Here is a 23,738-nt window from a genome sequence, read left to right as displayed (position 1 = left end):
CAGGTTACAACAGTTTGCTGTGAATATCCTGTCTTTTGTCTGAAATAAAAACAGTAGCAAACTTAGAACACAGACAGAAGGCAAGGACGGGTAACCAACTGTCACTTCATAATCTTGTGATTATTCTAAATGAGAGGAGGTTGTTTTTTTTTTTTACATTCTTTTGACAAATCGTTTGTGTGAAAAGTTCAGGCTATTTATTTTTGCTGTAGGGCAACATTATCCCTCTTTCAAATTGTAAACTCCCTCTACAACTGGCTTAAATAATGTATCACTTCTTGAGAAGTATATTGCAAATTATGTTCCTTTTGATATCTGTATCAAACATAGCATATTTCATAAGGGGGGCCTGCGCCCCCTCCCCAGGGGGCTTCTTTCACATCTGTCTACTGATGGCTTCAGAAACAAGAGGGATAGAAGAGGGAGGGGCAACAGAGAGAAAGAGAGGGGAAGGGGGGGAAAGAGAGAGAGAAATAGAGAGGGGGGGTGATGGGGTGTATGCTGACAGAATAAGAGCAGCCAGGGTGTTTAATCTCTCACTTATCACTTCCACAGACACGGCATATGTGCGCATTTTTATCAGCGATGTGAATGATAACAAGCCCGTCTTTGCTCAGAACGTCTATGAGATCGAAGTTGACGAGGGCGCGGATGTCGGCTTTGCCGTTGTCACTGTCAGCGCTAATGACGAGGATGAAGGTATGGTGTGGAGAGTGGGAAAGGCAAAGTTGCAAAAGTTTGTGTCAGTGAGATGAATGCAGTTTTTTTATGGAAGAGGTGGGGGTCATCAGCACCCAAAAAATTAAATTAAATAGCATTGATGAACTCAGTCTTTTCCCTCATAGATTTTTTTTTGAAATAGTTCAGCATGCTGATTTTAGCTCTTTGCACATCATTACCCCAAATCAGCTCTGTACTACTGAGTGCTAAACCAGATGCCCTAGGTACCATTTTTAACACTTTGGATTGAGACTAAACCCTTAACTGTCAGCTGTGATGGCATCCAAAGGACCAGAAGTTGGTTCAGTTAGCATGTTCTTATCTCTTCAACATGACACCACCCAGGCTTATTTGTATTTCAAAAATGTGTGTACTGTGCGTGAAATCAATGATGCAAGAGAGTGGACCCTGTGGTTAATTTGATATGCCTGGGAATGTGATATTACTTGGTCTGATTTCTGGGTTTGACACTGACTACAGGGACCAACACTACTCTAACGTATAACCAGCCTCCTTCACAAGGCCACACAATAAATCTCCCTCAACAAGCTCGTCCCCTTCATGGAGTTGTACAATGAGTCTTTATCAGTCTGGGGAGTTGTACAATATTATCAGCCATTTATCATGACAGCAAGAGCTGCCCGCAGAGTGTTGTATCCCATGATGAATGGGACTTACAGCCCTGCCGGCTCTATCTCTGTCATCTGAACAAACATGTTTGCATAAGGAGCAATCCCACACTGCTTTGTTTAATAATCCACATGGGCTGGAGTGCTCCCTTCATCCCCCGTGAGCATTTCAGAGCCCAGAAAGAGCTGTGTCTGAGATTTCTATGCTAATAGCTGAAATATGAATTCCCACATTTGTTTCCCCCTTAGGATAGCAGTTTTAATAAGGAAAGAAGGAAACACATGCAAGATTACCTTGTTTGTCTGTTTGCTCATCTCTTGGGATCTGGTATAATGATTTTGAAGAATGCAAGCTCCATTCAGAATCCTGCTGTTATAATGTTATAATGTATGAAACGTGTAATGCTGGAGATGTGTCATTATTTTTATATTAAAAATCATAATTGAACCATTCATATTTTGAACTTTTGGTTTGTGTTTCCCCCATTTTTTACCTATTGAGCATGTTCTGTTCATTGCTGTCTGTCCCATACTCATGCAGGTAGCATTATGTAAGCCCTGTGCATTCCCCTGATATACCCGCTGCAAGTCGCAGAGTACTACAGAAATGCAGGGGCTGGTCTGAGGAGTAATGCATCTCTTACTATTGTTAACCAATAATCTTAGAAGTATTAAGAGCTAATATACTGGCACCATGAGAAACACTTGCAGACTTGAACCCCCTCCTGCCAATCCCATTTGGAGAAAGCCAGCTGTATCCTGCTGTTACAAGCTCCTGGTAATAGTTGGCCACTGACATAGCCGGACTCAGTCTAGCGCTGTTGGAACTCAGCATCTGCTCTAAGTAAATGCCTTTGCTGAGTGAGCCACTTTGGAGCAGTTAAACTGTGAAGATTTTCTTCCCCTTTGTGATGTTCATGTCAAGCAGGGTTGTTTTGCTGTGACTGTGGTCCATATTTGTAAAAAAGAGGAAAATCATTGCAACTCTGTGTCTTAATTAGTTGCATATTTAAAGCTACTGATATAGCTACATGCATTCTGGTCCTTGAGGATGGAAACTGAATACCCATGATGCCAAGCTGGACTAATGAACCCTGGTCCTGGTTGACCTTGATTCTATCCTTATAACTCTATAAAACACTTTATAAGACACTTTATTAAAAAAACAAAACCTTTCAGAGCCACTATGGTAAACTACTTCATTCAGCGTTCATTCAATGATAACATAAGTTGTACCATGTTTGATACAGCTCCCCAGGACCAAGACTGGGTGGCATTTGTTAAAGTGCAGTACCTCTCTCCTTTGTGTGGTACTGCAGGTGCCAATGCCAAGCTGCGCTACCAAATCACCTCGGGGAATACAGGGGGTGTATTTGACGTGGAGCCTGAAGTTGGCACAATCTTCATTGCCCAGCCTCTCGATTATGAGTGGGTGAAAAGGTACAAAATGCATGTTCTGGCATCAGATGGAAAGTGGGAAGACTATGCCATGGTCATCATCAATGTCCTCAACAAGAACGATGAGGCACCTGTTTTTTCAATGAATGAATACTACGGCAGTGTCACAGAGGAGCTGGATGGCTCACCAGTGTTTGTGCTGCAGGTGCGTGTTTCAGATCCTTCTTCTAGTATCCTCTTTTAACTTATATGACTTTAAGCCACTAATAAAAATCTAAATGTCTCTCTTGAGGAATGCATGGTCCATGATTGCAACATCACAGACAAAAACTATTAATGTACACACAGTAAAGCATTTTAAAACTATCGACTAAATTTTCACCCATCAGCTATTTCTGGTGGGGCCATATATGGAACTGAAAATCAGTTCTTATTGTGACCCAAAGTAAAACACCTAATTGAATTTGTTTTGTAAATTGAAATGAGTTCATTTGTATATTTTTATTTAATGCCACATTTGGCTATTTATTTTTCCCTTGTTATTTGCCATAAATCATTCATGCAATTTTTTTTTACAGCTATCAGCCTAAAATTCAGACATTCCCTTTGGATAATAGTCTGTTTTGTGATGGTTCATGTTTACAGCATTAATGATGCAACCATTAATTATTTTACCATTAAAATCTTGATTTATGACATCTTTTGGATTTTCCTCATTTTTATGTTGCTGTTTTTTTAGGATAAAAAATATTCTAACTAATTTTTACTAAATGAATGGCAGTGTTATGTTCAGTTGTGTTGTGTACACTTAAGATTGTTGCTCAATGAATGTATTCACTGGGGAAGAGAGGGATGCTGGGGAGTGAGAGCGAGAAAAGGATCCAGTGAAATCATCTGAGTTAAAAATAGTTTGAATAGGCAAGAACGTTTTCTTTTCCCCATTGGTGGTTTCTATTTTAGTTAGGTGTTCATTCTTATTTTAGTTTGTTGTGGTTTGTTTCTTATTTTAGTTTGTTGTGGTGTCTTTCTTATTTCAGTTGTTCTCAATCAGTTAACTTATAAGGAGGGCTTTAGAAGGATTTTTATTTTTTCCCTTGTTTGTTTGCTGTCTCCCTGTCATTCTCGTTCTGTCAAACAGTGCAAGTCACAATACTTACTATTCAAACTATTCATATATGTAACTGCATTTACATATGCAGATAGTTTTTTTTAGGTTTTTTGTAAAAAATTTTCTAGTCTGTCTTCTTGAATGTAGCTGATGCTAATAACATTGCATTGTGGGAAAATCATGGAATTTCATTCATGATAATCTGGTTTCTGACAGGGTTTCCACAAATGCATTGTGCTGAAAATTAGGGACTGTCTGTATTTATGTAATGGTGTGCAGGAGTGTCCATTATTCTCATTTGACTATCAACATAAAAAAGCCCATGAGCAGGAGCCTCTTTGATCAGGCATATAGAAATACTATGATAAATAAATGAATGAATAAATGAATGAATAAAAAGATTTTTTTCTTATACACTGATTAAGGTAGTATCTATCAAACCTGCTTATGCACTTGTATACTGTACATAACACGGTAACTGTTGAAAAAAAAAATGTTCTAAAACTGTACTTTTGCATAACAGTTGCCTCTAAATAGTGGCAGAAAACTGGGATATGTTGTACATTACAAATGAATAAATAGTAATTTATATCAGTGAATTTTGCCCTGAATATTTAAAAGATGCATTATATTGATGGGATATCTTGCTTAATAAGTTTCACAACTTACCACATCAACATCTGAAAGTAGTGCAGAGATCAGCACAGGATTGTACAGGATTACACAGAATGTAATTATATGTGCGCAGTAGTATGTTTAAGGCATTGATGTTTTCAATGCAGCAAATGTCTGAAACAGGAAAGGGGTTTCTGAAAGTATTTACAGGAAGTACACAGTGTGATCACAGCCACCTTTAGTATTTCCATTGGCAACTCACCCAAAGATTGTCAATAGAGGATAAAGAGAAGCAAAATTTCTATTGGGATTCTCTGGTATGTCCTGTCATACATTATGTTGTCATGTGGAAAGTGTTCAGTTACTCCAGGTATTTTTACCTTTGGTAAGTTCAAGAAAATATATTATATAAAATATTTTATATTATATTTCAGGGTTACAGACAAGGTAATATCTTGATAGAGTGTATAATCTCTAATATTGGTGATATATAGTGAACATGTCTGTCAGTTGCAGTCATGAGATATCACTTCATAGAACAGAATGGAATAATGAAAGGGAAATTCTTAAAATCTGTAATGGAAATAATATGTTTGTAATGGAAGCTATAAAATCTTTTGTTTGATGATCTTGGCAGTGGCGTGACAAGTAAGAATAAAGGCACTGCTTAAACAGATTTCACATACACTTTATTTCAGCTTCATCAAAGAGCCGAGGAAGTCACTCAAGAAATGGCTCAAGGATGCTGAGTTCATGAAACACAGTCAAAAGAGAGGTGAACTGGATGGGTTGCACTGCCAGTTCAGAACAGACATGCTGTAGTCACAAGTGGTGCCATGTTGTGAATTACATTTAGGTGTATTTGTGTTTATGGGTTTCATTGATCTTGCTAAAATATGAAGGGGATGAATTAGAGACATGGGTTGTGTAACATTCTTTGTGTGATAGAGATGTGAAGGTAGAGCAATCTCTCTCATATATAATCTGTGTCATACAGAGCTGGACACAGAATGTTAAAAACATTTTAAGCATACTGACAGATAGGATAGTATATTTTCTGTTGGCACATACAATTGATCTCCATCAATTGTAACTTACTGTCTTCATGCCGTGCAAGAGGAAACTGAAATGAGTGTATGTTCTGTTCCTATGCAGTTTGCAGTGTAGGTAAATGCAAGAATATTTGTGATGCAATTTTTTGATAATTCACACACTTTGTGAACACATGGTTTCAAAGGAAATGTCTGCATGTGAATGCTTAACTCAACCCATTGATGTTGTGTAGTGGGAAGAAATGTTTATACCTCTGATGAGATGTCATGTTCATAATCTGTTCTTCCAGATTAATCATATTAATCAGTATTTTTAAGTTTATATAATTAACAAAACATTTAGAAAAAAAAGATTAGTTATTTTACCCCATGTAATTAAAATTTTGAAAATGAAAATGAACATTTTGATTGCATTCTATTAATATTTTCAGCTTTCAAGGCTGTGGGTAAAATGTCTGACATCCTCTGACAAAATTCATAGCTGAATGTAAGTCTAGGTGTAAAAAACCTCCAACCAGTGGCTCCAAGTCAGCAATCTTCAATAATTAAACAGTGCTGAACTCGATTAAAAAAGTTACCACTCCTGCAAAAAATGCCAGGCATATTCTGTTTGATCTCCTAGGTAACAGCAACTGACCCAGATAAAGATGCCAACCAGGAGGCCCTGAGATATTCTCTCCATGGTCAAGGAGCAGAAAGTGAATTCATCATTGATGAGGTGACGGGAAAGATCTACGCGCAGAAGACCCTTGATCGTGAGGAGCGAGCAGTCTGGAGGTTTGTGGTGCTTGCCACAGACGAGGGTGGGGAGGGCCTGACTGGCTTTACCGATGTCATCATCAATGTGTGGGACATCAATGATAATGCTCCCATCTTTACCTGCATGCCCGACAACTGCAATGGCAATGTGCTGGAGAACTCATTGCCTGACACCTCAGTCATGGAGATGACTGCCACTGACCTGGATGACACCACCATAGGTCAGAATGCAGTGCTTACTTACAGGATTGTGGGAAACACCAGGAACAGTGCCATGGCTGACTTGTTCAAAATCAACCCCAGTACTGGCACTATCTTTGTGGCAGTGGGCAACCTGGACAGGGAGGTGGTAGAGAAGTACCTGCTGGTAGTGGAAGCTAAGGATGGTGGGGGCATGACAGGGACAGGAACTGCTACCATCTGGGTCAGAGATGTTAATGATCATGCTCCCCGTTTCACTGAGAACTCATGTGGCGCCCGCATCTCTGAGAGTAGCGAGCTAAACTCAGCAGTGCTGGAGGTGTCAGCCACGGATGCAGACATTGGGGAGAATGCCCACCTGACCTTCAGTGTAGTAGCAGGAGACCCAGAGCAGAAGTTCTACGTGGTGAGCCACAGGCAGGAGCAGCACGGGACGCTCCGGCTCAAGAAGAGGTTGGACTATGAGAAACCCAGTGAACAGCGGTTCAATCTCACCATCAAGGTAGAGGACCTGGACTTCTCCAGCACAATCTACTGTGTCATTGAGGTTGAGGACTACAATGATCACGCCCCTATTTTCATCCCCCACTTTTACACGCTGCCACCTTTGCCTGAGGATGTACCTGTGGGTAGCAGCATCACAAAGGTTGTTGCCAGTGACTCAGACTCAGGTCAGAACCAGGAAATTACATACAGTATCTTGGCAGAATCTGACCCATACCACCAGTTCTCTGTGGATCAGACTGGTCTGGTCAGTGTGGCCAGTCCACTAGACAGAGAAACAATGGCTCAGCATTACTTAGTCATATTGGCGTCTGATCATGGAAATCCTGCACAGACTGGGAGTGCCACGGTTCAGCTGACTTTGTTGGATGTCAATGACAATGGTCCCGAGTTCCAAGTGGCCTACATGCCTGTAGTGTGGGAGAATGTTGTGGGTCCGCAGATCATACATTTGAACCAGACCTCCACTTTACTGCATGTGGTGGACCAAGACTCCCCAGAGAACGGGCCTCCCTTCTCCTTTTCTGTGCCCCTGGAATATCTTGACAGTGAGAATTTTCTCCTGCAGGACAATGGCAACAACACGGCCACCATTACTGCCCTACGCACTTTTGACCGTGAGAAACAGAAGGAGTTCTATCTGCCCATTATTATGACAGACAGCGGCCATCCCTCTAAAAGCGTCACCAGCACACTCACAATCACCATTGGCGATGAAAATGACCATGCCCACATGGCCGGAGAAAAGGAGATTTACATCAATAGCCACAGAGGTGAGGCCCTCTAGCCTTGCCATCAGGAAACGCGCATCTTTTAGAAGACCTCTGTAAGAAATTTCTTTGCCCATTGCAGTATTGTGTGAGCCATGTATTCTTGTTTTCTTTATTTACTCTGTGGGGCAAAAATCACTGTTAATCTCTTCATCTTAAAATGCTGTTTGAAAATGCACATTGTCCTTATTGAATGAAAGTACAGAACTGTCGATTAGTCAGAGTTTTTAAGTGAGAGCAGTGCAACTCTGAAATATATTTTGCCTCTTCTGCTGAAATACTTTTTTCCAATGATGTGATATTGTGTTTCTCTAGTCTAAAGAGCAATTCTGAAACTGGCTGTTAGTTCTCTAATTTCAGATGAGTTGGCCTTACAGGATATCACAATTGTGAAAGGTCCCCTGTGGTGAACTAGGAACAAAAAATAGAGCCTTTTTCCATCAACTGAAGAACAGAACCAATATATCACTTCTTCCACAACAGGAAGGATGCCGACCACAGTCCTAGGGAAAGTTTTTGCTCCAGACCCAGATGACTGGGACAACAAGACATATGCCTTCATAGGTCACGTGCCAAAGTAAGTTCTTTTCCCTTATGGATTATGCTCTTGAGAGAGCTTCAAACCGTTGGATTTTTAAGCGAGCACAACACCTTGGATGTTCTTCAACTGAAAGTTAGAGGAGGGATGAGTAAACCTGACAGCAGGTTCAAGACAAGCCCTTGAAATGCCTTTCAAGGTGTGCATCAGCATCGACATCCACTTTCCTCTGAACATCTCACTCGTGTCACAAAATGTGAAGTCCAAAGGCTGAATGTAAAGGCTGCAGTGCTGACAGTTCTCAAAGGAGCTAACCTCTTTCAAAGAAACTTTGAACAATGAGAAAATATGAACAAATGTAAACTTTAACACACAAGCTTTTACAAAGTCTGGATGGCAGACATAATGTTGTTTGAATAAAATCAAAGCAAAGATATCATTTTATATTTATTTGAATGATTACTTATGTTTTTGCCTGCAAGTATTGTTTTTGTAACTAGCCTGCAAAAAAAAAAACAGCAAAAAACAAAAACATGACAGCCTAGGTGTGCTCTGTTTATTGCATAAGTTGTTGCTTAGAGATGTAGATCACCAGGTGTCTGGAAACTGTAAATGATCAATCAATCAATCAATCAATCAATCAATTAAATTTATCTCAGCACCATTCACAGTGGTATTCTCAAAGAGTACAGAACACAACAGAGAATTGATGGCATAAAATGAACACATTTAAGTAGTATTGTATTGTATTAACTTGTATTGTTTTTCTGATTTATGACAGCTATTTCATTCTGAACAAAAGGACGGGCTTTCTGATCATCAAGGAGAATGCACCTCCAGGAAGCTATGAATTCAAGGTACACGTGTCAGACGGTGTGTGGCCAAATGTTGTCTCAAGCGTAGCCATACATGTTAAGGAGCTGCGAGACGAGGCCATCTATAACTCTGCCTCACTCCGCCTAGCAGGTACTGTGGTGTCGTCCCTACATTTCAGAGTGACCAATGGCTAAATGAATGTTTAACTGCAAAGTAGAGGTACACAGAGTTTGACAGTTTGTCTTGTAGCAGACACCATAATCTGATGCTTAATATTAATGTGTCATTGAAATCTTGCTTTTTTTCCAGAAGTGTTTACATAATGTCCTATAAAGCAACATCAGTGTACCACCTGACATTTCATATCACAGATTTAGAACACCACCTTTATTTTAAGTGTTTTTGGTCTTGGAGTTTTTTAAATGTTATTACTAAATCTAAGTCTGAAAAATATTAAATTGTTCTACTTTAAGTGGTACTGATAGCTGTCTTGACATTTAAAATCCCATTTCAAGAACAAGTGTACACGCCAATATTAAGACATAAGTAATTAGGGAGATTAGGGAGAGGGGTTTTTAACTTGAAGGATAAATTGATTTTGCAGCAGCATGTAGATAACTGGTAGTCATGAAACACCTATTCAAGTCAACACACAATCTTGACAATCCATAAGTAGAGTTATCATTGCTTTAAGGCAAAGACCCTTCAGTTGACTGAGTTGGTGGCGATTAAAACTCTCAGACTGGATCTTCATCAAACTATAGTGCTCTGCCAACTTCAAGGTGATTGATAAAATTCTGAAGTCCAATCTCTATTGCTTTCCACTTCTGTTGAGAAACCCAGGTGAGAGTAGCAACAGCAATTTGCGTTTGCTGAAGTCCTCGTTATAGGATCAATAAAAAAGAAATTGAAAAATGATTCCACTCAGCAGTTGGATTAATACTGTATGAATTGTGACAATTCCTGAGTTTTACTCAATGTTCTATTGATCATTTGTCTTCCTTTCACCTTTCTCTTCCTTTTCTCTATTTGCTGCTGACCTGCATTTTAGGATTGAACTTATTTCTGTGGTTTGAGCACCCTTATGCAAAAGCTGGCGGTGTTTTTCTCTCATACTTAATACCCTCCATTGACACAAAGGTTGATTCTGATTAGCATTGGAAATTAGAACACCTGAGCAATGTGAATCCGGTACTGGATCATTATATAAATGTAAATGAGTGCTCTGATCAAGCACCTCCAGAGTGGAGCTGTCAGGTACATGTCACTCGTCCTTATTGAATGTTCACTATTTTGACACAGTGGGACAGATTTTCTCCCTGCTTTTGATCCAGTACAAGGCTCTAATCACTACCTCCTCCCACGGACATGAAAAGAATTCATGCCCAAAAAGAAACAAGGTATGGTGCAGGAAGGGATAACAGAGGAAAATGATAAAGAGGTGCAATCTGTAGCCCCACTTTTTATTGTTTCTATTCTGTGCATCGTATGTTCAAAATTTATTTATTTAGTCATGACGAAGAGGGACCTGCTTCAAGCAGAGAAGTAAATTGATGCAGAATAGATAACTCCTCACAGGGGAGTAGGAACAATTTTTAATGCAGTATTAGAAACATTTGGCCCAGTTTAAAAGTGTCCATGGCTCTCTGGGACTTTGTTCCACAGAGGAGCTTTCATCTTTGGCCACACTGCAGACTGAAGCAGAGGACTACTCATCTTACCTCACTGCCATTTACCACTGAGGCTGTGTTCATGGCCATGACTGTGACTATGAAATGGGCATTGTCATGGAAATCAGATGTTCTTCTTTGTGGAAGGAAAAGAAGTTTCCTGTATAATTACAAAATGCAAAAGTGCTCAACAGTTCCTGCCTGTTTCAATCCGAAAACCTCAGAGGCGTCATCATTTTTTTAAACGCATAAAAACTGTTGTAAGTGAAACGTGACGATAAATGTTTCATGAATGTGTCCCTATCTTGCTAGGCATTTCAATCGCAAACACTAAGCTTCTCTCTGCAAGCAGCTTATTTCTTATTCATTTTCACAACTACTTTTTTTCTAAGCTTGCGCTTTGAGATAAATCTGTTTGAAAATGAAAGACAGATTTAATTAAACATGGCATTGCTTTAATGCTGCAGGATCTGTGGGTCTTGCTGTACAGATATCACAGCCAAGGAGTTTATTGAACGCCGGAGCGATGCGCAGAGCCGATACGAGATGTTCAGAGACTTTCTGTCTGAGATGCTGTCCACCAGTCCTGACAACATCAACATCTTTGGCCTGATGGAAGTGCGGGAACGGATGCTGGATGTGCGCTTCTCTGTCCACAGTGGTCATTTCCTTAGACCAGAGAAACTGCATGGATACCTTGCCGCACATAAGCAGAAGGTATCTGCCGGCCTCATTGTTGTATTTAACACATCCGATGACTATTGCAACACATAAACATACACAGACGTACACACACATAGACTCATACATGCTAGCATGGACGTGTGCATGCATGCACGCACACATGCACTACTCAGTCTACCTGGTATTTACATTTACATTTATTCATTTAGCAGACGCTTTTATCCAAAGCGACTTACATAGGTTACAGTTCTTTACAATGTTATCCATTTATACAGCTGGATATTTACTGAGGCAATTGTGGGTTAAGTACCTTGCCCAAGGGTACAGCAGCAGTGTCCCAGCGGTTACAAGTCCTGCTCCTTAACCACTAAGCTACACTGCCGCCCGTATTCAATGATTACTAAATTCTGAGGTACATCTGTGAGTACTAAATAAAGACTGTTTTGTCTAACTTATTTAAGCTATCCAGTCATGTTGTAGATAATTGTAAGATTTCCATTTCAGAGAAACTCTAATGTTGTCTGTCCACTGCTTATCAATCCCAACACTGGCATGATGGCAAGTGAACCATAGTGCATACAGTGCTGCACCTTCACTGTTGGAGGCAGTTGTACTTGGGGGGCAACTACCCCTTTGCATCACCCTGTTAGAATGCACACTTCCCTTTCCTTGATTCCACATCTTGAATGCTTTTTCTAAACTTTGACATTGTATGTGTGCTCATGGAACCCTTTTCCACAGAATCTTACAGTAATGGATGATTGAAATTTGATTGAACTTGATTCAGGTGTTAGCTGTTGATGATTGTTACCTCTTTATCTGGTTCTGTACTCCCTAAGTCTGTGGAGATATATGTGAGAATAAGCTGTTGAACGTGGCTTGAGAGCAGATAAGCCAGACAAGGAATGGGTGAAGGGGAGCTTTATTAATGTTTGGAATTCTAATGCCTGTGAAAGCAGACAAAATATTCTTGCCCCAGCAGGGAAGCCATTCTCTTGTCAGTTTTAAACCTCAGTTCAACACATAAAGGTAAAAAAGGGAGTGCTTTGGAGAGTCTGCATGTATATTTGTGTATGTGTGTGTGCGTGTGTGTGTGTGTGTGTGTGTGTGTGTGCATGTGTTTGTGTATTTGTCTGGGTGGTTACTAGGTTGAAGTTAGACTCATGATTCATTGACATGCAGACTGAACACAGATTTCCCTATAGTTATTGTAGAATGTCCATTGTAAGAGAGCAGAGTTGACACCAGCTTTTGAGAGGCATTACGTTTGAATTTAATCATCTGTATTTTAAAGTAACTGCAGATGAATTGTGTAGTGCAATTGGGCAATATCATTCATTTACAGGATGCATGCCAGTTAGATATAGTGGAAGCAAACAACATCCAGCCAACCATCCATATATACTTCCAGATGTTTAGTTCCATTTTGTATTTCAGATCACTGGCTGATGTGTGTGTGTCTGTCCTGTTGGTGTGAAATGTGAAGTAGGGCATGTGATATTAGTTCAGAGAGAGAGGCAGAGCGAACCCCTGGTGCTCCAAACTTTGAGCAGCACCCTTCTGTGAGTAATGGGTCGTCTGCTGCACTGAGCCCTACCAGTCCCCTCTGCCCTTCTTTCCCATTCCTTGCAATCAGGCTTTGAACAGCCCAGGAGCCTGTCTGCTGCTGGCTAGAAGATGGAAAGCAGAGCTACACAGTGTCCCACGAGTGTGCTGCCTCCCTCCATCCCTGTGAAGTGTCAAAGGGAGAGAGGAAATGTATTCACACAGACAGACAAGCAGAAAGATAAATAAAGGCATAAGAAGCCAGAGTGAAAAGTGCCCAGCCATTATCTAGGGGATGCTTATGCCATTTCATAGGGGGCACAGGGCTGCTGTAAGGAACAGAGAAAGAGGGGCTATGTAAGGTGGAAGAGTGCTGGCTTTGTCTTGTAGTCTCCCAATGTGGTCAAAAGCAGGTGGATATGTATGTGTGTGTATGTATATATACTGTTGATTTGTATCACATGAAAGCCATAGGAATATGTGATGCTGTTCCTTGGCTTTTTGCATGTTTCCCCTTTGCATACCTTACCTTTAGCTGGACAGGGAGCTACTGTATGCTGACCATTCAGAAGAGAGAAGTGTGATTATGATTTCATAAAAAAACACAGTAGGCCTCAACAATCTGTTACCTTTTGTGTGAGTGATTCTGCCCTGGAAAGACACAATAACTCCAGTTCTTTTGGTTCACTAAATGTGTGGAGTTTAAGGAGAAGGAAGTAGGAAGCCTATTCAGTCACAAGTATCTCCTTGAGGAGTCTTCCCTTCATACTTTAAAAGACACCCACCATCTGATTTCCATTTTCTGCACATGTCCCTGGGGAGTGCTTCTAAATGACTCTTGCTCTCTCTGCAGACTGTCTACCCAGGAGTGCTCAATAATCTCAGCTTTTTGGGATCTCAGACATGGTTGATATAAAACTTAAAAGTCATAAAAAGAAGTCAATTCTCATTATTACTGTCACCTCTCGTATGCCTTGTATATCAACAAAGCAAAAGCTGGTTTTAGAATGATTTTTTTCTCTCAGTGTTGTTTTAATATCAGTGCACAGTCCCTGGTTAGCTGTCTCTTATTAAAAGCATATTGTGTCAAGTGTGTCTGGAAGTAAAGGGAAAGGAAATGGGGAGGTGTCTCAGCTTGGCTGTGCTTAACCGGTACCACATGCAAATGACCTTTCATGGAGTCATTTACACATTAAAGTGGTTTAGGGAAGTAGGTGATATGGTGCGAAACCTCTCTTTGCATATATTTGAGCAAACATGAGTCCCTGAGGTGGGGCTTGGGGCTGAATACTAGGAAGTACACTTCATCCTCTGATAGATACTTTGAGGAGGTACATGTGCCCTATCTATTCTCACTTGTTCCAGTCAAGTCTTTTCTGTGGAACAGAAAATATTCCACCTATCATCACATGCCCTCTGTGTTGTCCTGTATACACTCATTTAAACACATGTAGGGTTACAAGACTTATTTTTAAAAGTATGTACTAATACAGAATATCAGCATATCAGCAACATATTGCGGTCTGTCACATGGATAAACATGTTTTCATGAATTCAGCCAGCAAACACAGTGCATAGTTGTCTAACTCTGATGCATGTGAATGAGAGCCTTGCAAAAATGTCAATTTAGAAACATACATGCCATTGCACCTCTCTAGAATAAGGTAGAAAATGTTACGGGCTCTATATTTATAATACAAATGTGCAAAGTTAGACATGGCATGTGCTATTGCAAGCTGTCATACACATAACCTTGTAAACCTCAGGTGTTTCAGTCGGCACTGAGATACTTGTTGATTGTAATCACAGTAGCTATCTATCTTTGGAACTTAAACCCAGTTATTAAAGCTTATTACTGAATATGCTGTTCATCATAAGTAAGACAGATAATTATCAAGAAATCATTTTGGAACTTCATTTAACTGGGAATCATGCAAGGTGAAAATTCTTTTCTCAGTTCCACAAAACAACTGGCAGTTAGGTTGATGTTGAAGCCAACAAACCTACACAGATCTACAGATTGCAAGCCCTCAGTACAGAATGGACAAAATAAGACATTATGTGTAGCTGTGTTAGCCCTCTTACTAATACGTTTCCATATCCTATTATTCACAGAAAGGTAGATGTGCAAAATGATGAGGTAGGCTATACCGTAGATAATGATTCTACTTTTTTACTAATAGTCTTATTTTAATGTATTTTTATGTACCAGCTGTACGTATGCTTATTATACTGTTTTCATTGGTTCATAGCTCAATTCAGCATACAAATTGATAAACTGAGTCTGTATGTGTGTCTTGTATTAACTGTTGCTATGGGTATCAAACGTATCAGCACCATCAGCAAGTAAGCAGAAAATAACTTTCTTTTTGTGTAGTAGTCTAGGTGGATATAGACATGAATTCAGTCCTCCGTACACTCGTTATAACTGTAGCTTTTTACCTGATGTACTGGCATGCAACTTTCCTTAGACAACTGCTTTTACACTCCAATACATAAGGGCAGATAAATGACACATGACTGATGCATGTCAGTAACAGGAAAATTAACAGACACATGTGGACCGATTCAAATCACACTGAATCACTGATAATTGAGTTGAAACAGTTTACAGTTCATAAAGTGTGCAGAATCAAAACCAGTCTTGACAAACTCATGGTTTGAGAGGGACTACTGTTCTATAATTTAAAATCAGGTTTTAGATGTTGTGGAGTGTTTGTCTGTGTGTCTTTATGTGTGTATGCCTGCGTTTATGAGCTTGTGTGTGAGCTGATGCATTAGCATGTATGCATGTATACCTGAGTACATATGCATGGGAGTGTATGTGCTGTATGCATCTGAACATCAGTGTAAATTTAGTTTTGTGCTGCACTCAACTCACACTCACACTCAATCCTCTGTCTCTTGGACAATTTCTCATTCTCTTTTCCCCCTTCTCCATGTTTTATCATAATGCTCCTATGGACTGTGTGTGTGAGTGTAGATGGGGACAAGTCTCTCTGTCACACTGCTGAGGGAATCTACCTGGATCCCATGTACTGCACATTAACAATATGAAGAGAGGGAGATAATTTCATACACTCTGCACTCTGCACAAAGCTGCTGAGGGTATGAGAGAAATCCTGTTTATAACAAAGACTGCCACTGCTTTGTGCCTTTATTTAGCGTTCAACGTGCTGCTTGACAAATTCTCTTGCTCTTTCTCTTGTCTCATGTTTTTTTCATTATCTTGATTGCTTCTCTCTGATTTTCATTTTTCCCTTCCCTCCCTCTCATCTTCTTCCCCCTCCCTCAATCTCTCCCTTTTCTTCTCTCCTCTGTCTGCCTTTCTACTTTTTCTTGCTTCCTCCTTGTCCCTTACTCCCTTTCTACCTCCCTGTCTTTCCCCTCACTCTCTCAGCTCCAGTCATTTCTGCAGGTGAACATCAGTCAGGTACACATAGATGAGTGTACAGCAATGGACTGCGGGGGCAGAGGTGGCTGCTCTAACCACCTGACCATCAGTGACACGCCCACTGTGGTGGATTCTGGGAGCATGTCCCTGGTGTCGGTGGCAGTGACAGCCACAGCCGTGTGCAGCTGCTTAGGCAGGGAGCATTTGCACCAGATGTGCGCCTCCTACCCCCAAAACCCCTGTCACAATGGTGGAGTGTGCATCGACAGCCAGAGTGGATACAGGTGAGAAAATTCAGGACTGGTGTCTTACTTTGATCAGCAGTCAGAGTGCAGATATAGCTGAGGGAAATCATAGCCTTTATCTCACTTTTATTGACATACTGAGTAGATGCAAGTGAGGGTTGGTGCCTTCCCTTTATCAACAGACAGGGGATTCATTTTGGAACAAAGGATCTGTCTGTGGTGTGGTGTGCAACCAGACTGTGTGCTTGAGTTGCCACACCTAAAAAGCTCTCACTAAGTAGTGATAATCCACTTGATAATCCACTTGAGTAAGTATTAAACCTATATTGCACAGAGGGGTGTGTGTTATTTGGATAATTGGCATGACCATGATGTGGTTGTCAGGTATAAGGAAAAACTGAGTTCCTGGAATGTTTCAGCTGTGCTGTCACTAAGACTAAAAGCATAGCTGCAATGGGATTACGTGGTTGAAACTATCCATTCTATAATAAATTGAATAGATTCAGCCATCTCAGTCATCCACTGAGATGCAGTGTAATTCAGGTGTAGTCTAGCTAGCAACATCTGAAACAGAGCTCCAATTTTACACATTTAAGAATATCGTCAAAGTTTCTTCGGTAATTGCAGGTAATATTCACTGTTAAATACTGAACATGTGTTGCTCTTAGCTGGCTAGCTATACACTTATTATTCACCAGACCACAGCTAACTCCATTTATGAATTTAAAGTTCAGAGTTTAGAAATGAACTTAAAATGCTTTGTGTAGGTACTAACCACTACTGTCAAGCTTGCTTTTGCTTCACTGGTGATTTTGGACCAATAAATCACCTTATGTAGTCTAAGGATTGCTAGGAGGGGGTGCAACCATGATTCTGCATCTCTGCAGTTTCCTATAAAAATCACTTGTTTGCATTTGTTAATGTTCTGCTATTAGCTAGCTAGTATGTTAGGTAGTAAGTTAATGTTTTAATATTTTATTAAAGTCAGTTAAGACTACCACAAAAGGTCAATTAGTTAACAGTTTAGGCTTCCCCCTGTCAGCTGACTGATCATCCTCTCCTTGACTGAACAGGGCACTTTTTGAGTGTGTCTGTGCTGAAGCTGAAGTGGCAGCCTTGTCTGACAGCCTTGTAAAAATACAAGGGAGTTTATCTATGGGAGTCCATTGAGGCAGGTCACTGGGGAGGCCCTGTCACATCACTGTCTCATATTTTGAATGCTAAGTAACAATATGCATTCAATCTCACAACTTCAGGGTATGTGTGTAGCACTTGCATGTTGTGCTGGTCGCATCTGCTAGATATGAAAATCTAAAATGTATTCACATCTTGTGTTGCTCTAGATAAGAGCACCTGCTAAATAACAAAGTGTATATGTGAATATGAGTTAGCTGCATCAGTAGTTTGTTGCTAAGGATGAAGTAAGAGGTGTGTCATGTTTGTCTAAGGTTATCTACGCTCCCTACTACCCATAGTGCCATGGTTCCAGAGGCAACCTTTTTTCATTCTGTACTCCTTGGTTTTGCCAAGTACCTAGTGACTGCATTACGGCCAATAATCACAATGATACGCATCCTCTTGTGTGTTACTGCTTTAATAAGCACTTGAAGAACATGTTAAATACAATGGACACAAATGAGAAGAAGTACAGACAGCATACAACAGGGGTAAACTGTGAATGGAATCTAGATGGAAGCATCAATGAGAAAATGGCAAGCATAAATGGTTATACATGTCATAAATGTGATGAAAACATGTCCTGCAAGTGTCATGAATAACAGTCATGCTATTTTTAATTTAAAATAGGCCTAATTTTATGAAATGTAAGCATTTTTTGCTTTTCTAATTAAACATTCAAAACAAAATTGCAGCCTCATTGGCCCATGAGAATTTTTTTTAGATTTATAACCTGCTGCAATGTTCATAATCAGTTGCCACTAGCATCCAAAAGTGTTTCATTACACTGTTCGGGTAAGACCAACATGTGTGCACTAAATCTTACCACAACTGACCCAATGGTGATGGACATTTTTTAAAAGTTGCATTATTATTCACAAATAGTGGAAGATATTTGGTTTGTGGTGGCCATATATTTTTTTCATTGAACAGTTATTCCTTCTCAGATTAGATTGACTTGATATAAAAATTATTAATCATATTGAATTCCTTGCTGGCCATTTTAATGAGTCCTGAGGACTTGACATTAAAGGATTTGATAGCTAATTCAAAAAGGCTGTGGTCTGTGACACTTATCATCATTGGATTTATTTCTAAGTGGAAGTTAATATACCAGATAAATGTGTCAGACAGTGACATAACAAGTGCTGCTTTTTGAAAATAGGTGCCCTTTCAAAATGCGTATGCAGTGTTTTGAAGTGCATGCTTTTTTAAATTACCTTTCCAACATGCACAGCAGATTAAACAATTATTCATTGTACAATTTATAAGAATGAATAATACTCAGTTAAACCTCAAGACCTTATGGTTCAAAATAATATAAAAATAACTGAATAGTAATAGTAAACAAAAAACAAATATCTAACCAGTCCAACCCTGCCACATATACTTTCCGCTTTAGCTGGTTAGCTTGTCAACTTCAGCATTTTGACACTTAAACAGCTGACAGCTAAAACAAACCTGTTTGCTTTGAAAGCTACAGAAAAGTTTTAGATATTGATCAAATTGTATCTTAAACTGGGAGATTTCTATTTTTTTTTTAGAAACAACCATAACTCCTCTATGTAGAAATAAATATGATGGGGGGGGGGGGGGGGGGGGGGTGCTGGGGCTGTCAAGTGGCTCAACTTTACCATTGTTCTATTGAGGTAGGAGAGGTTTGTCAGCAGGGTTTCCTCATCTCTCTGCTTACAGGCACCATGCAACATGTCAGGCACCTGTGACCCACACAATGATGTCAGTGGAGCTGTGTCTTTCTTCCACTTGGCACTTACTTCACTATAGTGCACTGTGGGGCTTGTAGTGTGAATAATAGCTACTGAATGTATGCGAGTGGATCAGAGGATTGCATTCATCTCACATCAGCGTTACAGCCTGTGTACAGACATACACTCACTGAGCACTTTATTAACACCTGTACACCTATTTATTCATGCAATTACCTAATCAGCCAATCGTGTGGCAGCAGTGCAATGCATAAAATCATGCAGATACGGGTCAGGAGCTAATGTTCACATCAACCATCAGAATGGGGAAAAAATGTGATCTCAGTGATTTTGTGGCATGATTGTTGGTGCCAGACTGGTTTGAATATTTCTGTAACTGCTGATATTCTGGAATTTTCACGCACAACAGTCTTTAGAGTTTACTCAGAATGGTGCCAAAAACAAAAAACATTCAGTGAGCGGCAGTTCTGCAGATGGAAACGCCTTGTTGATGAGAGAGGTCAACGGAGAATGGCCAGACTGGTTCAAGCTGACAGAAAGGCTACAGTAATTCAGATAACCACTCTGTACAGTTGTGGTGAACAGAAAAGCATCTCAGAATGCACAACACGTCGAACCTTGAGGCGGATGGGCTATAACAGCAGAAGACCATGTCGGGTTCCACTTCTGTCAGCCATGAATCTCGATTTCTGCTGAGGCACACAAATGGTAGGGTCAGAATTTGGCGCCAGCAGCATGAATCCATGGACCCAACCTGTTTTGTGTCAACAGTGTGGGGAATGTTTTCTTGGCACACTTTGGGCCCGTTAATACCAATCAATTATAATTTGAATGCCACAGCCTATTTGAGTATTGTTGCTGACCATGTGCAATTTACCCATGTTCTAATGGCTACTTCCAGCATGAGAATGCACCATGTCACAAAGCAAAAGTTGTCTCAATCTGGTTTCATGAACATGACAATGAGTTCAGTGTTCTTCAGTGGCCTGCTCAGTCACTGGATCTGAATCCGATAGAACATCTTTGGGATGTGGTAGAAAGGGAGATTTGCAGCATGAATATGCAGCTGACAAATCTGCAGAAATTGCGTGATGCCATCATGTCAATATGGACCAGAATCTCAAAGGAATGTTTCCAACATCTTGTGGAATCCATGCCACAAAGAATTGAGACTGTTTTGAGAGCAAATACTACCCAGTATTAGTATAGCGTTCCTAATAAAGTGCTCAGTGAGTGTAGTCTAATGTATGTGGATGCATTTTGCTAAATATAAACTGTGTATAGAACATCAGAATCACGTAAAGATTAGCCTAGAATACAAAATACTTGAAATCATTCAGTAAATTAACAATGTGCAAACATCTTTTGATAATGTCTGAGTCAAGCTGGGTAGATAAATATTTTTAAAATAATCGAAATGGTACTGATAAACAAAATAAGATGAAAGTACATTTGGAGGCATAAAAATGGCTCAATGAAGGTAAGTGGAAAGAAAATTACACTATCCCTGAAACTAATGAAATAATGGCACTGACCTTTCTTTTTTCATCTCCATCAATGATGGTAAATGCCTCTAACACAGTAATTCACGGTCCTCTTTGTTCTCAAGTTTAGTTTTGCAATTTCTAAATGCATACCTTTTTATATATGCTTTGTTCTCACACTACACATCAAAAGATGTGCATGCACTTATCGCATGAGTTGAATGAAGTTTTTCACCCTTAAAGTGACCCAAAGCCATCCCAAACAAACCATCACTACTTTGGACCTGAAAACTAAAGTCATGTTATGTGTCTGAGCACTTGTGTCCTGGTGCATAGTGGTGTGGTAGAATGTTATGATGCAGGGCTAGAAACTCAAATGTTGCCAGTTTGATTCCCATGCAGGCCTCTGCTGTGAGTATTTAACATTAAGCTTCCATAAATATCCTGCTATGTAAAGAGATGACATGTAGAAATTGTAATCTATTTAAGTTGCTCTACAGAAAAGTGTAGGAGGATACATGAGAGGCTTAGCAAATGTAATTGAGGTCCATGAAAACCATCAGTGCACACACACATAAACACACACTCAGAACAATTGGCCTTGCTTGTTGACTCTTTGTCTCTACATGTACTCTCTCAGTGGAACAATGGCAGTTGCTCTCCATCTCCATTATGTGAAAGATGTTTTTTTATAATGTAGTGACAGCTATTGCTATTCAAGGTGCCAGACTGGTTGTGAGGGTGTCTCCCCTGTCACCAGATGACACACATGCACAACACCATTCTACTGTAGGACTCACTCCTTAGAAAGCAGCTGTATCTCCTTTCAAGAAAATTTGGTGTCATTGTTTGTTGGTTGCATGGTTCTTCCTACTTGATCTTAGTTTAACATTAGAGTTCACCAAATGTCCAATGTTTGAAATTCGTGACATGATGCATCTCCAAAAATGTGAGAATTAAAATGGACTCATCTTAATTATAAGATTAATAATGGGTATTGTTCATTAAATAAATAGAGCTTTTGGTTGGATGGCTCAAACACATAATGTGCAAAGCAGCTGAGTCACAAAAATGTGTTGTGTATCCAACCAAAGGTTAGTCCTGACTTCAATTTTCATGGCAAATATTGCATTGTTGAAAATCAACAAAAAATGCCTTCACCCCCCCAATTGGACATGTATGTTAAAATTCTAATTAATTAATGATAATATAATTATTATTGAAATAAAAATATTGTAATCTATACTGCACTTTCAGAAATAGTGTGTGTTGTTATGGAGGTGTTGGACATGGCAAATGTTCTCCTCCCTGCGGTAGTCTTACTCCACAAGCATGGCACTGCTTATATTTCAAGCTTCACACATCTCATGCCACAGTGAGAGACTGCAGCCCTTTCTCTTTCTTTGTTTGTCTCACCCTAGGCTCTGACAGACTCTCGACAGCATTAGTCACACAGTGCTGAAATGCCTAACAGCTCACAGCCATAGAAGACAAAGGCACAGGGAGTGGCAGAGAAAAGTTAAGATGTTTCCTCACAATTTCCTCCCCATGAATCATGAAAGCTTTGGTACCAAAATGAACACAGTCTGCAGGGTTTTGCCACCATCCTTTGCCATTTGCTCAGCAGGGTCATGTGCTCTTGCCCCTGAAAAATCACTTCTCAGTTATTTCATGTTTCTGTGCAGAGACCTTTTATGTTTTCCCACTGGCAAATTTTATACAATACAAACATCTATATCATACAACAGACAAAAACCTGTGCTAACATTGCCATCAAGACAGCTCCTTAGCTGCACACAGTAGTTTCTGTACATTGACTTACATCCTACTTCTCCTACCAATCTGCAGTAGCATTAGTTCCATGTTCAGCTTGTAAGAGGTATTTGTCTCAGATGTTAGCTTTTCATTTCAGCATTATGCTGTTGTTATTTTATGCATTCATCCATTACAAAAGACTTTTGTTTTCACCTTAGCCTGTATCTACAAGTATGCAACTGTCAAATTCAGCTTAATATCTTAATGCAGTTCTGTTAGGTAGTACGTAACTGTATACCAGTGTTGCACAAGAAAGACTGATGTGGTTCTGGATTTTGTGCCAACTGTTGCTCTTAATTGTCGAAATTGCCCAAGCATTGAGTGACCTGACTTCTTTGAAATCCTGGATGACAGCTGAGGACTATTTGTGTTCCTAGCTAAATAATTTCAATGTGGTCCAATATAGACTTGAAATAGTGTTGGTATATACAGTAAGTGGAGAGGCTAATTGGTTGGAACAAAAAACCAGCATACATACAGGCCCTCCAAGAAGTATGTTTTGGCTTACCCCTGCCTTACATCATTCTGAATGATAAGCTGTGAATTTCTGTTTATCTGAAATAGTGTAGCATTCATTTTTCAGATGTTGTGGTACAACTCTAGAGGAAAGGGAATTGAATGAAAGAATGAGAGCATGAGAGAGAATATATTAATTATTAACCAAAATCTTCTCACAAACAAAAGAAAACATGTAATTCCAGTGTTCAACAGCTGCTGATCAAGAAGAAGAAAAGAAAGTGTGAGTAAAAAGGTATAACACAATCCCACTGAATGGCATAATGTTAATCATGTTATAGAGACACATTTATTATTACAAATTATTTCCTTAATTGCTTTGTGTTCATGCATTCTCAGTGCCAGCGATTGTAAAAATACAGGTTAAGTCTT

The 23,738-nt window shown here is 39.8% G+C and overlaps 1 protein-coding gene across 1 annotated transcript in view; it reads left to right on the top strand.

Moving 5' to 3' along the window:
• Positions 1 to 23,738, top strand: part of LOC118781894 (neural-cadherin-like) — a 130,808-nt gene that overhangs the window by 78,679 nt on the left and 28,391 nt on the right. Inside the window, exons 16-22 of the mRNA XM_036535031.1 lie at positions 556 to 699; positions 2,669 to 2,952; positions 6,145 to 7,759; positions 8,240 to 8,333; positions 9,076 to 9,260; positions 11,271 to 11,497; positions 16,410 to 16,687. Coding sequence (XP_036390924.1) covers positions 556 to 699; positions 2,669 to 2,952; positions 6,145 to 7,759; positions 8,240 to 8,333; positions 9,076 to 9,260; positions 11,271 to 11,497; positions 16,410 to 16,687 — 2,827 coding nt within the window. The remainder of the gene's footprint in view (positions 1 to 555; positions 700 to 2,668; positions 2,953 to 6,144; positions 7,760 to 8,239; positions 8,334 to 9,075; positions 9,261 to 11,270; positions 11,498 to 16,409; positions 16,688 to 23,738) is intronic.

This window comes from Megalops cyprinoides, chromosome 8, assembly GCF_013368585.1.
Source record: "Megalops cyprinoides isolate fMegCyp1 chromosome 8, fMegCyp1.pri, whole genome shotgun sequence".
In the NCBI taxonomy this organism is placed as follows: domain Eukaryota; kingdom Metazoa; phylum Chordata; class Actinopteri; order Elopiformes; family Megalopidae; genus Megalops; species Megalops cyprinoides.
This window is presented reverse-complemented; position numbering and strand designations above follow the sequence as displayed.